This window comes from Pagrus pagrus (genome assembly GCF_965226575.1).
Source record: "Pagrus pagrus genome assembly, chromosome: 11".
Lineage (NCBI taxonomy): Eukaryota > Metazoa > Chordata > Actinopteri > Spariformes > Sparidae > Pagrus > Pagrus pagrus.
The window spans coordinates 27,587,228-27,602,642 of record NC_140195.1 but is presented as its reverse complement, the minus strand read 5'-3'; the positions used below and the strand labels follow the sequence as shown (position 1 = coordinate 27,602,642).

At 38.7% G+C, this 15,415-nt stretch overlaps 1 protein-coding gene across 1 annotated transcript; it reads left to right on the top strand.

Annotated features, from left to right (window-relative positions):
* Window positions 1–31: 31 nt before the first annotated feature.
* fam50a (family with sequence similarity 50 member A) lies at window positions 32–15,411 on the top strand. The gene is made up of 13 exons (XM_084366240.1): window positions 32–646; window positions 1,027–1,111; window positions 1,318–1,417; window positions 5,041–5,165; window positions 6,497–6,573; window positions 7,326–7,392; window positions 7,669–7,730; window positions 7,902–7,978; window positions 10,076–10,130; window positions 10,879–10,927; window positions 11,088–11,158; window positions 12,073–12,183; window positions 15,114–15,411. The coding sequence occupies exons 1-13, from the start codon at window positions 536–538 to the stop codon at window positions 15,120–15,122; spliced, it is 999 nt and encodes a 332-aa protein (XP_084222366.1). The 5' UTR covers window positions 32–535; the 3' UTR covers window positions 15,123–15,411.
* Window positions 15,412–15,415: the final 4 nt, after the last annotated feature.

Here is a 15,415-nt window from a genome sequence, read left to right as displayed (position 1 = left end):
GAATAAAGTTGAATCAATCAATAAACAAATGTGGGGCCTGACATCTTTAGTTAAGGCATATGGGAATGTACAATCCTCACTGGTCATTTATCTAGAAAAAAAACAAAAACATTTTATGTTTCCAGTTTATTACTCATATAAATTGTAAAATAGATACATTTATTAATTGATTAATAAATAATAATTTGGTGGAATGATTATTAGTTGAAACTCTAATAAATTATATTTATTTCCGTGTATAGTGCATTAAGGATTTTAGTGAAGAAAATATAAAAATATTCTTCTTTGTCACTTTAACATTTGCCAGCCTTGGTTCGGTCGTTGCTCTTAATTCCGACGCTTCCGGATGTACACGAAGGCATCAAAACTACCCAGCATGCACTTTGTCGCCGCCATCTTTCTTGTTGTGATGTGCTGGGAGGTCTGTCTTCACATCTCTGGCAAATTTTGTGTTTGAATTTAGAGCTGAACCTCTCTTTCTGTTATTTGTGTCTTAATTTTCTTGTGAGCAAGCGTCGAAAAGAAAGAAAGCAACATGGCGCAGTACAAAGGAGCGGCCAGTGAGGCTGGGAGAGCCATGCAGCTGATGAAAAAACGAGAAAAGGAGAGAGAGCATCTTGAGCAACTTAAGCAGAAGATTGCAGAGGTTTGTAACTTTGTACCCCAAATTATAACGTGTTTATCAGCCGGGCGGTATTACTGCGGGCTCAATAAGCTTTTATGTCTTGTTATAATAATTAGCTACCCGTCAAACTTTTGAGTATGTAGCTAGAGTCTCGAGGGACAGTCTTGCGGGGTCAGTGAAGGGGTCGCTGTTAGTGCGTCCTCAATATCCTACCTACCTAACATTTTAGCCAAGGTGAGGATAACTACAGATTGTGAACCTGTCTGTAAAATAAATGTGTGCTTTACTAATTATAGTCCCCTATAGGCATGCTGTCATTCAAAATGTTTGATCAAAAAGTAATGGCAATATAACGATTAACACCTGAATGTCTGGTCTCCTGTGTGTCTGTTTTCTCGCAGGACAACATGGTCAAGTCCAACATCGATAAGAAATTCTCAGCTCATTACGATGCTGTAGAGGCAGAGCTGAAGTCCAGCACAGTTGGTAAGTATCTTTGTTGTTGCACATGAACCCTCCTGTGACACTACAATGTGGACACAAAACACCTGGACTGGGACCCTAATAATTGAGTTAAAGACAGGTAGTGTCAGAAAGAATTACAGCTGCGTTATTATGGAAATTTAGAACATTTTTCAGTGGTTTGTTCACATTATTCTTGTTTGACTCGTTTGTTTTTATGTGTTGATCAGGTCTGGTGACACTGAATGATATGAAGGCCAAACAGGAGGCGCTGGTGAAGGAGAGAGAGAAACAGCTGGCCAAGAAGGAGCAGTCCAAGGAGCTCATGCTGTGAGTTCTCACTGTCACACAGCTGTTTTTGGTTGTTCATTCAAACCACATGGCTCTACACTGGCCACTTGCTCAGCTATTTGGTGTAAGCTGTTCTAAATACTTTTCATTTCATTACTTTTTTTTTTACCATTTTGGGGAAAAAAATTACCAAAAAGGTCAGTTTTACTTTTCTGGGTGCACAGAGAAACTATCAATACTCGGCCCCTTTTTTTGGAAGTCTAAATGCTACTGCATGCTATGCTACAGTCATAGTAGTATAGTCAAACCAAGTGCCCCGCCAGGTCCAAAGATATACATGAGGGGTCACTAGATAATTGGGGGGAAATAAGTTTTATTTACTTTCAGGACTTTTCTCTAATTTTTGCTTTTCAAGTACCACCTTCAGGCCTCAAAAAATCATTCAAATGAAGCATCCAAAGAAAGAAAACTCATTCTGTGGAAGCTCACAACTATGTCCCAACTCAGACCACAGTCTGTGATGTGTGGCCACAAGTATTCATTTTAAGGCTTCATGAGCCTAAAAGCCAGGGAAACACTTTTTTCTAACTTTGTGGCAATGGCTTTTCCTGTTCTAATAAGGTCTGGGAGATATGGCCTTAAAATAATATTGGGATTTTTGTTTAGGTTATATCACAATGCCATATACATACCATGACATTTCGAAATCACCCCCCAAAACAATTCATAAGTGCTAGGAACACAATACATAGACGTCATAATGTCAAAATGGTATTTCTCCACATTCTGTCAACAATTTTAGTTGAAGAATAGTTAGAATGATTCAACTCAGATTCTCACATATCATCCCTTTAAAATCAGGAAAAGACAAAATGATATTCAAAATCTAAGATGATATATAGTCTCATATCATAATAACAATGAAATATCAATATATGCACAAATTCTTTCCCAAATTTGTGTGGAGGAAGGTGAATGGCCTCAACCCCATCCAACACCTTCAGTCAGACAGTATCACCCAACATCAGTGTTTGGACTCACTAATGCTCTTCTGGCTGGATGGGAGCAAATCCCTACAGCCAGGATCCAAAATGTGGTGGGAAGCCTGCTATAAAAGCGCATCAAAGGGCTGGGCTATACTTAGAGGGTAACTCAAAGTTGCGGGTAATGTAGGCTCCAGGTATATATAAAAAAAGGTCCACCTGTCTAACATTGCACTCCTATAACACTGTAGCAGTCATTATGGACAGTTTAAAAACAAATTATGAAAATCAATATGGCTGAACCAGAGATATCGCCTATTATATTCCACATATTCTTCTTCCGTTTCAAAACATTCTGCCTACATTATCCACAATGCAACTTAGTGACATCACTGGAGGAATTAACAGATTACATGCAGCTTCCTCTGGAGCTACATAAAGCTTTATACTACCTTTTTCACATATACAGTTGCACTCTCCAAGACCTGTAAACACACTTTAATGTATAAAATAGGTGAAATTACCCTTTAATCACTTGTTTGCATATGATATCATGCCATGCCATTGCTGTAGTGCAAACTGCAGCTGGAGGGCACGGAACCTACAAAAGAAGGAAGAGACATGACGTCCACATTCCAACATTCTTAGTGCCAGACTTCAGGACCAGTTCTCCTAATGTAGGTCAAACAAACAAACAAACCAAACGTCATCAGAAAATAATGCATTGTAATTTTGAATGAACTAATCTCTGTCATGATCAAATCAACACGTGGCCATTCTACCATACGCCTGGTCACCATATCAGAACTGTAGAATATGTTACCTAGCTAATGGGATCAGATAGTTTAGTGAAGGTATTATCACAGTTAAACTAACTCACTAACTTCAGTCTGTTAGTAAGCTCAATCAGAAGCTCCAGTCCATCATAATTCTAGAATAAGATCAACGCAACTTGCATACAAATATATCATTGAATGAGCATACAAATCCTACCAAATAAATGTACCTTATAAAAGCATTAAACATTGGCTTAATAACAACACACCAAAATACCGGTGTCCCCATCTCCCAGACTGATAACCTGTGAAACTGAGAGGCAAGAGATGGAGGAGTGGTCTGCCCATTCAGGATGATAAAATCCAAATTCCACTTTTTTTCAAATCAACAATGTAATTTTATAGCACACACAGACTTTCTATACATCACGCAGCATGCATCAGCTCTGGCATCAGCAATTTACTTCAGTGTTTCCCACACATTAATTTATTTGTGCCGTTCCACCACAATATCAACATTGGCTGCCAAGTATTGGTTTTCTATTTTTGGAGCTACGCTAAGAGTATTAAACGCGGTTGGCTTGACCGGGACTTCCTCTGAAAGAAGAGTGCCAGGCCTGGAAGGCTGTTGTGGCCATTTTACCATTTCCTATGTGAGGCCACAGTTTTGTTTGTGGCCAAACTGTGTAATTACATCGTCACTTGATGCACTGGGGCCCAAAAATACTTTTTCCCATAAGCTAACATTGTGAAAGACACGTGTAAAACGGTGGATGATTGTTTTTGATCCTAACAACCCCGCAAAATGACTGGTTTCACTGTCAGAATTTGAGCCATTCGGTCCATTAAAATTTGGAAAATCAAGAAGAGCTGCCTGATTAAATTATTTTATCCCCATCCAAGTTAGCCAGGCGCTAAACCGGAGGCTAGCCTGCTCGGTCGGCGAAAGTCTTGAGTGTGCATGCTCAGGATCTTTTTTTACCATATCAAATAAGAATAAATCATAACGCGTACACAGTACTGTGTAAAGGTATTATTTTTTGATTTCATATGGTTATTTCTTTAACGGGGTTCAATACAGATATTTATGCAATTGAATGTTCAGTATTTTTTGTAGCTCTTCTTACAGTGTGCAACTGAAGCATCTTGCCTCATAGTCTTTCAGGTCATTTATACATGCTATAGTTCTGCTTCTCCTTTAAACAACTCATGATGTGACTGAAATGGAATTTGAATTTGCTCCAAAAAAAAATTTCCATCTTCTTCTGTTTCCAAGTTGTTTGAGTCTTGATAACCACAATGTTGTGCTGAGATTGATTCCTGCTTTGTTTTGGGCGGTTCTCAAATTCCAAAGTTGTCCTTGGATGCACTTACGGTTTTGTTAATGAACTGGAACGAGCAGTGACGTAAAGGGACATAAAACATCGACCCATATGAAATCTGTGCAGCTGGTGAATCTCTTTGCCAATGCATCAGATAAAATGGGTGATGTCCAAGCTGTTGGACTAATCTACAGTAGCTGGAACAGGACTGATTCATATTTTTCTGCCAGTGACAACAATCGTTTCCAAGCCAAAGGAAACATTTGTCTTAAAGATTTGGACTCCCAAAGAACTGTTGCCGGGAACCTCAAAACACAATGAAAAAAGAATCAAAACTGTGGTTGGAGTCGAGCCTGGATTGCCACACCAAGCCCAACAGGCCCTTTATAAACAACAGGAAAACCTAACTCTTGTTTATCTGGTCACTCCTTTAAATTTGGCTGCCAATGATACTCTAATATGAAAAATGCATCTAATTCTGTGGAAAAATATAAGTGTCATGTGTCACGATGATTGTATGGCCACCATCTTGTCTACCTTTTGACTCTGGTTGTCTTTTCTTCATGCTTTTCTGTTTGCAGCAAGTTAGAGAAGCAGAAAGAGAAGAAAAGAAAGGAGGAACAGAAGAGGAAAATAGCCAGTTTATCATTTAATCCTGAAGACGAAGAAGAAGAAGAGGAGGAAAATGAAGAAGAAGAGCAGGATTGTGAGTTTTGACATTAAGAATGTTAAAGCACACACTTCACAGGGAAAAAAGAATCTGTTTCAGCTGTATACTTTACCCTCTCTGTCATTGTTTATCTGATCTGTTTTGTTTTCTCTCTCCTACATCTGTCAGCCTGAGCTGGTCCTGTCTAACATCACAGCCTCACTTGTCAATCAAAGCAGGAAATATTTAAATGTCCAATCAAATGAAACCTGTGCCGATGTCAACTCTGACATGCATTCATTATATGAATATAGAAGTTTAATGTCAAGATTGCTGATTCCTTCCTTTGTAAAAGTGACTTGTAGAATTAGCTGCTTTCTGTATTTTTATTTAGTTTGAACTATTTTGTTACTTATTTATTGTAGTCATTGTGATGTCAGTAATCATGACAGTAAATATAGTCCATTGTGGCTCTGTATGGGTTTTTTAAGGCCCTTTTTAATACAGCTGCCACAATGACTCAATTAATAGATTATTCGATCAAAATAAAATTAATCGTCAGCTCTTTTGATAATCGGTCAAAGATTTCAGTCATTTTCAAGCAAAAATGTCAAACACTTGCTGGTTCCAGCTTCTTAAATGTAATGATTAGCTGACTTTCTTTGTCATTTACAATAGTAAATGAAGAATCCTTGGGATCTGGACTGTTGTTTGGACAAAAGAAGCAATTGTGATCAGCATTTTAAATAGTATTTAAAACCTTGATGTAATGTAGGTGCTAACTAGAAACAAAAATCCTTACAATAACAGTGTTATGTGTTGAAAGCTTGTATCTTGAAGTAAACGTGTGTAACACAGTGCAGAAACAAGTTATAGGGGGGCAGAGTGACTGAGACCGAGACACCATTCACCCTATTACAAGACACTGTACCACCAACATGATTTTGAATAACATAATGTTTCATAACGTTGCTTTAATTAAGACACAAGAAAATAATTGGCAGAATAATCAATAATGAAAATAATCATGAGTTGCAGTCCTACTACTTAGAACTTAAAGCAATAATTTGATATTTTGGGTTTTGCACTTGTTTGATTTCTTGCAGTGAGTTAAATTAGAAGATTAAAACCACTCTCTTGTTTGTGTGGTTAATATCAGACTACAGCCTGGAGACAGTTAGCTTAGCATAAAGACTGGAAACGGAGAGATTCAGCCACTGTGGCTCTTTGTACAGGTTACAAAATGCACTTTGCAGCACCTGGAGTCATGTCATAAAGTTTAAAGACTCCATAAAGTTTTCATGATGTGGTGTTTGTATGAAGAACAAACAAGACGTTATATGTAAATTAGGAACTTTGTCTGATAGATGTTTGACTTTGTCACACAGACTCTCCAGTTAAGAAGAAGAAACTGGGGAAAAATCCAGACGTGGACACAAGTTTCCTTCCTGATCGCGACAGAGAGGTGAGCTTCTCGTGTTTTTACTGTGTGATGATGATTGCCGAGAAATAATTTGATTTGTGTTTCACAGGCTGTTTATGGGTCATCACATTGCAAATCCAACGGCAGGATTTACAGCTCTGTCTTATGTGGCAAGCTGCTGAAAACACACAAATCAGGTGATAATTAGGGCAAGAAGTAACTAGTAAACAGATTAAATCTCAGTTCTCCCAATGTGCGGTACAGCACAAGTAGATTCCAGGATAATTGTATCTTACATAACGTTGGGATTAATTTAATACATTACATAACACTTGTGGCTGGTATCTATTTCACACATGAGTAGAAAAGGCGGTTCAGATGGATAATAGAGTGTTAAAGATATCTTTGTTTTTTTTCTTGTGACATGCTCATTTCTTATGATTTCTGTCTATAATGTCACAGCTCTCCCTGGATTTTTGTAGACAAAGGTAGCAAAGGCTGGAGAATGTGCATGGCTTGTGTGGAGTCCATACTGTTTACCTTTAGAGAGTTGTCTTTGGATGAAAAAAAAATCAAGATACGACAGATACATGTCCATATGTATTTAAATGTTATACCAAGATGAAAATCGAAGATTGTGGCAATTGAGTGAATATTTTGGCTTAAGGAAATTCTTAAAGAAGTGGCTGTTGCCGATTGTATAACCTTTCCTTGCACATCTCACTCTCCTGGCTTAGATAAGAAGGGAAAGTCCTGAATGTTTTTGTAAAACATGACACCCTTTCTCATTTCAGGAGGAGGAGAATCGTCTCAGAGAGGAGCTGAGGCAGGAATGGGAGCTCAAACAGGAGAAGATTAAGAGTGAGTTTTAGAATTACTCCAGCATGCACGCAAACACACACACACACACACACACACACACACACACACACACACACACACACACATCCCGACTTCAATTCAGTAGTATATATCCACTGAGATCTCTAGCCCTGATCAGAAGAAAACATTTTGTCCACAATGTCCCAGACACTTGCTCATTTGTCTCGTCTTTTTACTACTGTATGTACAAATACACACACGTGCACACTCGCACTTACCCTCAATCCAAAACTAATGCTGGATGTTTGTCTTTAGGTGAGGAGATTGAGATTACGTTCAGCTACTGGGACGGCTCTGGACATCGTAAGACTGTCAAGGTAAAGTGTGATGAGCTGCAACACTCTTTTACTGTTTTCTCTTTGAAAAAATGAGATATTCACAGGGAAAGAACATACTCATCCCATGTTCCTTTGGTTAAACAACATAGCCAGTGTAGTATTTACTCTTTTCATGGTTTCAATATGTATATGTGTGTATTTCGCCTGCAGATGAAGAAGGGCAACACCATCCAGAACTTTCTGCAGAGGGCCCTGGAGGTCCTCAGAAAGGACTTCAGTGAGCTCAGGTGAGATTCTATAGAGCAAAGGAGTCTTAACAAAACATACACTATTCATGAATGAATGAGTTCACTCATGGTGACTGTTTGTCAGAGCCGTAATAATGATTGGTCATCTCGCTCCTGTGATTTCTTCTTTCCAACACTGGAGGAAAGTTTGAGAGTGCAGGGAGACATTATCACCAAACAGTCAAAGGGGGCCCTTTGAAAAGTTTGTTACACCGTCATCATTCTTGATGACTTTAACCTCGACTCAACTCATCGTTCTTGATGACAGTGTAATCCCATGTTCGGATTGAAAACAGGCCTGCCTGCCTTATAGCAACCCAGGGGAATGTAGGGTGGATTTTTTGTTTAATGACCTTCTGGATTGTATTTCCTTGTCTCTAAACAATAAGTTTCAGTAGCAGATCAATGAGTTGGACTGCATATCAGATGTCAAAACACAGGCGTCATACTTTGAGTCAGTAAAGTTGTCATCACTATATGCGTTTCATTTTGTGTCGGCAACAGTTTCCAAGTAAACAGTAGACATACAGTGTTTGTGTTTGTCAGTGTTTCAAAGTCTGAACAGTACTTGCACAGGCGCAATTTGCCATTGCAGCACCTTGGTGGAGGGCGTCCAGGTTGTTCTCCAACAAAGGTTGAGCCAAGTTCAAGCTTTGTTGCTGCACGAACCTTTGTGTTTTTGCCAGAGCTCTTGGTGTCAGCTTCTCCTACTTCGTCAGACTGGCCTCGTTCAAATAAATGAGAGAGCTGCAGTTTTTCCACGCAGAGCGTGAGTAGATCACCTACTGTCCCAGGTACGAGCAGTGGAGATTAATATGAAATAGGCCTGGGCAATATATCGATATTATATTGTTATTGTGATATGACACTACATACCTGTATAGTCTTAGATTATTGAATATCCTCATATCGTGGTAAGCATTGTCTTTTCCTGGTTTTAAAGGCTGCATTACTTCAGCCCAAATTTGGAATTGGCCAGGGCTGTCACGATTTCACTAGAACATCCAAAATCATACAGAATAAGCTTTTAGTTTCATTTAACAAAATTAAAAGCAGGATCAGCGATTCTACTTTTTCTTTTCCTTTTTTCTTTCTTCCAACTTTTGGCAGATGAGGAAAGTCAAGCTGGTGTTGTAAAGTAGCCTTCTGCCATTTAGTGACACTACTTTTTGTTTTTGAGTAGGGGCTGACCGATACAGCTTTTTCAGGGCTGATATCAATTATTAGAAATCAAGGAGACAGAAAACCGATATTTAGGACCGATATTCATCTGCAGTAGAAATTAATTGAAAAATGCTGTATCAGCCACTATAATCGGTCTATTTTTGTGTTTATTTCAAATTGACCTGTGAAATATTGTTATTAGTCTACCATTAGTCTAGTCTAGTCTACCATATGGCCTTAATGTGGTACATTAAAAAAATGGGGCTCATATCACACTTGATTTGTAGCCTTTTAAAGGGAGAATTTGAAAATATTAATTACAGATGTTGGCATAAAACCGATGATCTGTTGATCTTTCCAAAATTTCAGACTCGATAATCTAACAAACAACAAAATAAATAAATGAAAAAGTCATATTGAATTGTGGATTTGGATAATTGTCACTTAGCTATTACTGAAAAGTATTCTTAAACTTGGGAACAGTAAGTGTAAAAAAATACCTTAATGTCCACTTACTGATGAATGCTCAGTATGACTGAACCCTAGTGGGAGCAGTGCTGGTAGTACAGTCTGACAGCAGCAGGAAGGAAGGACCTGCGATATCGCTCCTTCACACACTCGGGGTGAAGCAGCCTGCTGAAGGAGCTCTCCAGTGCTCTGAGTCTCCTGCATAGGGCGGGAACCATTCTCAATCAGGGATAATAGCTTAGCTATCGTCCTCCTTTGTCCTTCCACCTGCTTCTTGATCAGTTTGTCTAGTCTCTTCCTGTAAGCAGTCACGATTGTGCTGCCGCAGCAGACCATATTTCCCTTCTCTGCCACTCCTGTTTTAAGTGTCTCTTTTGCTACCACCACGAGTTGCCAAAGTTCCCACTTTCACCTTGAAGTGAAGCAACCTTGTTATCATTTTACAATAATTTCCTCTTTGTGCAGGTCTGCTGGAGTGGAGCAGCTGATGTACATCAAAGAGGATCTGATAATCCCACACGTATGTATTGTTTATCTGACTAACACATCCGTGAGAACCACAGCTCAACTGTTGCTTCACTCTGTTTTTAATACCCTTCACTTCATGTGACCTTAGAAGTGTTAGATGTGTTTGGGAACTCGCTCCAAGAATCACAAAGAAATTGTATTTATATTCATGCTCTGATAGCACTGGTAGACGTTTTGTTTTTCATTAAAGTTGGGACTTTGCCCAGAGTGGGCAAATGTGAAAAATTTAGATTTCTATTTCATTTTTATGCCTCAGCTCGGCCGACAGCTGAGGCCAGAGGCGCCCCATTCTTGCGATATCTCAAGAATTCTTTGAGGGAATTTCTTCAAAGTTGGTACAAATGTTCACTGACAAGATTTTGATGACCATACAAGAGTTTGGCATATAATTTGACATAAAAATGTCTAATTGGATAAAATGATGAAGTTATGACATTTGATAACATGTCACGGGTTTAATACACTGTGACATCATAATATTCTGCAAGAGATGTTCTGACCATTAATCAACCTGACCGGTGCAAGGAGGCATACAACTGCAATGTGGTAATTCTAGTTTTTAAAGTTACAGTTTATTATTCCAAGGATATTGGGGAAGCGAGAGATTTCAAAAATGATTCTTGGACTTCAAAAGACATTGTGGTTGCTGTCAATAGTTTATACGTTTTAATATATATTTTAATTTGTCCAACAGCAGCAGCACTTTTTCACTCAGCGGTGTATCTGTTTGTCTCATTCAGCATCACAGTTTTTATGACTTCATTGTGACCAAAGCCAGAGGCAAATCTGGTGAGTGAACAAAGCAGCTTTCAACTTCTGATATGCAATATCTTGATTGTTTTTACTCATTGTGTTTTGAGTAACTAAAAGTGGTTGACTCTGTACAACATATGGAACAAAATGAAGCTGTGTTTCCTGCCTTTCTAATCAGATTATCTTCTTTCTTCAGGTCCTCTTTTCAGCTTTGACGTCCACGACGATATTCGACTGGTGAACGATGCCACTGTGGAGAAAGATGAGGTGAGTTCTGAACAGCAAGAAGAGATTGTGAATGGAAAAGATCAGAAAGGTTTGGTTTATGTGAACCAAAGTCAACCTTGATGCAAAAAAACATGTAAAAGATGATGATTTCAGCAGCTGCTTCAGTTCCCTTTATTATCTAAGATTTAAAGTTTTGTCTGTCATTCTCATAAAACATGATTTACTGATTTGACTGTGAAGCTAACGAGGCAAAGAGGAACACTGCACCGGCAGCTTAAAGCAACATCGTGTGCTATTTGTTGCCCCCCCACAGTGTCTGAGTGCAACATCACTGTCATACAGACAAATCCCAGGTCCAGAACAATTTGTCGGACGTAATGCGGGTGCCGACCACCAACAAAACTCATGACATCATAACAGTGTTATGCGTTGAAGTAAACATGTATGTAACACACACCTACCCTCTCACTGAAGTTACATAGTGCAGAAACAAGTGATTGAGACAGAAACACCGTTATTTTAAGGTTGCTGAATGTTGCTTTAATAAAATTCTTGCTGTTTTGCAGGGAAGACCACACATGCATATTTTTTACGACAGTGTCTAGTAAACATATAGTACGTCAGTGGAAGACTGACAGTAAAATTAGTCTATTAATCCCTCTTCACATAAATGACTTGCTTATAAGAGAGAAAAATCCAAAATCATTATTGTTCCACGCCATATGTCAAACTTCATCATGATAAACTGACAACTGCAGAGCGCCTCTCTGAAAAACTCTGTTATAAGTGCCTGACATCAATCCCTATAGATACATTACATGACAGACAAGACTTACAGCCTGTAGGAAAATATCCTGTCACTTTAATTGGGTGGGACGGCAATGAGACTGACAACTGTGCCCTCATTTAAAAGCCATGTCAAAGTTAAGCGAGTTATGCTCTTTTGTCTGAAGTCTCATGCAGGCAAAGTGGTGCTGAGGAGCTGGTACGAGAAGAACAAACACATCTTCCCTGCAAGTCGCTGGGAGCCGTACGATCCTGAGAAGAAATGGGACAAATACACGGTGAGGGATCATTCAGCTTTCATGTCAAATGAAATCTCTTCTTTCAAACAAGTAAAACACCCAACGTGTCTGCCGTAGCCCAGTTATATCTTTAGTTAACCAGTATTTAAGATATGTCGTGGGCATATCTAGTAGCAAGTCAAATGCAGCTGGACTTGCTCTCTAACATACAGCTTCTTATCCAAGAGAAGAAGAGCTCCATCTGTTCTTCCAAATTACCTGGAATTTAACCTCTGGGTGATTCTGACCTGTTTATTATGACCAAATAAGGTGTGATGGGGAGTGCCTTTGCCATACTTGCTCTGCAGTGAACATTGCATCATAATAAGACGATCTATGTTATTCACGCGTTTGTTTTAATGTCGTGGATGATGCCGTTGAATTCCAAGTTTAAAAAAAAAAGAACTCAGGAAATGGCGAGTCATGATTATGCTGGTGAGCAGAATATTAAATATACTCTAAGTTTGTCTTAGTTGTATGCATTGTCTTCTTTTAGTATCATATTTAAGCAGCTGTTAAGCGTTGTAAATTTCAATCAGATAAGTGTTTTTCCCCGTGGAGTGAGGTCTGGGAATGATAGCAACGGCAGGTCTGGACCTCTCATCAGTTCTTGTTTGTGCCTTAGAGGAAGTTCTTTACACAAAATGATTAATGTGTTCTCTTTAATCCCTTGTACGTGCCTCATAAGAACAAATCTGTTTGTGCAAATTCTTGTATGGAGTCCAAGTTAAAAAGATCCAATTAAATTGTAATAACTGGGTGATTTGTGGTATAAATTTGCCTTAAATAAAAATGTGTGAAAATATTTTCCTCCACAAAGGCATGTGGCTTTTAATGAAGAATAGATTACTGTCTTCCATACCCTTCCTGCCCAATGAAGTATGGAGATGTATATAACTTATTGAGCCAAATAAATGATTTAAAAGCCCTTGCGGATTAGCCAGAAAATTCTGTCACAAAGCTGAAAACAGGATGTTTGTCTGAGCTCAGGAAACTTTTTAGAGATATTCGGTTTTCACAGGACAACATATGATGATATAGAATATGCCATAGATTAAACTACCCAACAATATGTAATGTAACTAAATTGAGCTCGACTTTAAACATCTGCAGCAGCCACAATAACATTCTCAATACAATACAATTGTACAATAACAATAACAACAATATGAAACCTATAAATATTATAGACAACACTGACAGGGACCATTTTACTAAACAATGGGTACTTCTACTTTTCATACTTTGATTTTGCTAAATAATACTTAAAGCAGAAATAAGCAACTTTTCAAATTCCCGCCCTGTAGCGTTTCCCTGTGGTACTTCTCTTGGTGCCACTGTCGCGAAGACAATGTTAGCACATTGGCTACAGCTAGCAGCCTGGCTACTGCACGAATTAGATCAACTGTAAAGAGTCCAAAGAAACGCAGATCTCAGGGCTTTAAAAAGGCAGAGTTAAACAACCGGTTGTTTTTAATAAGTAGCCTGGCTCTGTTACTTACTGATCAAATAGAAAGAAAGCTGGTTCTGCCTTGAGTTCCTTTGGTAAGGGGGTTGTGACTCTCAAAAAAAATAATTTCTCCATGCTTTCACAACTGCTTCTTTTACAATGTAAGCTTACAGGAAAAAGGTTTTTTTTTTGGCCCCAACGCGTCACATGATGATGTAATTACACGATTGGGCCACTGCGAAAGTTGGATTCCAAGCCTGGCGCTCTTCCTGCGGGCTCGTCTCCATCAAGTGAATGGCTGTCCGTTCACTTTTGTTTTACCACATTTCTTTCCACTCTTCCCCTTTGTCCTTCTTCGCCTCTTCCATCAGTGGGGTTCTTTTTCTTTTGCAGTGTCAGGTATTCCAGTTGTTTCACCGTTGCCTTGGGACAACGACTGGGGAAAACAAGTCTCTTCCTCTTTTGGTAGATGAGAGCAGACTTGCTTCCTTTGTGCTGTAATTCAACCTTCGTATTTTCCGCGGGGGAAAAAAAGTGTGTGTGCGTGCAGCTTTTTGCCAGCAGTGGTGGAGCTGCCAATTTTTCGTACATGGACATGTTATGGCATACCACAGACGAGTGGTATAAATATGAATTTATTGGCAATGTCAATCAGAATATTTGAAACCATTTCAATACTCATTTACTGCAGTATCAGTACGTCAGTGCCGACTCTGCTTTTTCGCTCTCTGTTCTCTCTGACAGCAAGTTGGCGCACAGCTGTATTTTTAAAGACCTTATCTAGAGAGAGCAGAAAAAAAAAAAAAAAAAAAATGTAATGTTTCCAACAGTCATTCTGCTGTTCTCTGCCAGTTTTAATTCTTAATTCTTTCAATGTTGTGTTAATGTTTGCCCATGTAATCGAACACGGTATTGGGGTTAAATATTCTAGCTTTGTAAACATGTTTTCTATAACTTTTGGGGTTTGTTTGGCAGCTGGTGGGAAACATTATGTGACTGTCTCAGGAGGAAGGTATCTTTTGTCATATTTATCACAGAACCTCTGATATGCATCATGTGATTTGTATCTTCACTTCACTATAACTCACCAAAGAAATGAAATCATGAAATAAATCCACTCCAAGAACTTATTACTCAGTCCTTGAGAAAGTCCTCACAGCTGTCTTGGAAAGCAACGAGTGCAACTACTAGGAAGTGTTAGTGTTGGTCCATTGTAATGATGAGGTGCCCCTCAGGCAATAAGCAACTTGACGTCAAAACAACACTTGATGAAGAGAATCATTGTGTGAAATCTACTTACTGAGCACTTTTGTTCAATTGCTTAATAATAACATAGAGCTGCAGTCATTTAGTCCTGGACAGCAGATTGGATCAGATTATTTCCAGAAGAGAGTAAACACTGGGTGGGCATCTAATCAGTCATTTGGTCATGATGTGTTTTGTCCTCACTGACGAGCTTCGTATTTTGTTTGTTTTTCAGATCCGGTGAAACGACAGCCTTCTTCACGCTCTGGGATCTGTGAATGCAAACCTTTTGCTGTTAATTTCCATCTTATTTTACTCTATTGTAAAATATTTCATCAATGCTTTATCAGGATTTGATAAACTATTCATTCATGGTTTTACTAGCTTTTTGAAATAATAGTTTTCCTTAATGTATTCGAATCACCAATTCAATGTTTCCGGTGAAAAGAACCCCACATTCTTATGTATATAGCTCATAAACTTGTAGTCGCATCTGTGCTGAATAAAAATGAACCTGGCTGTGACTCGCTGGACTGA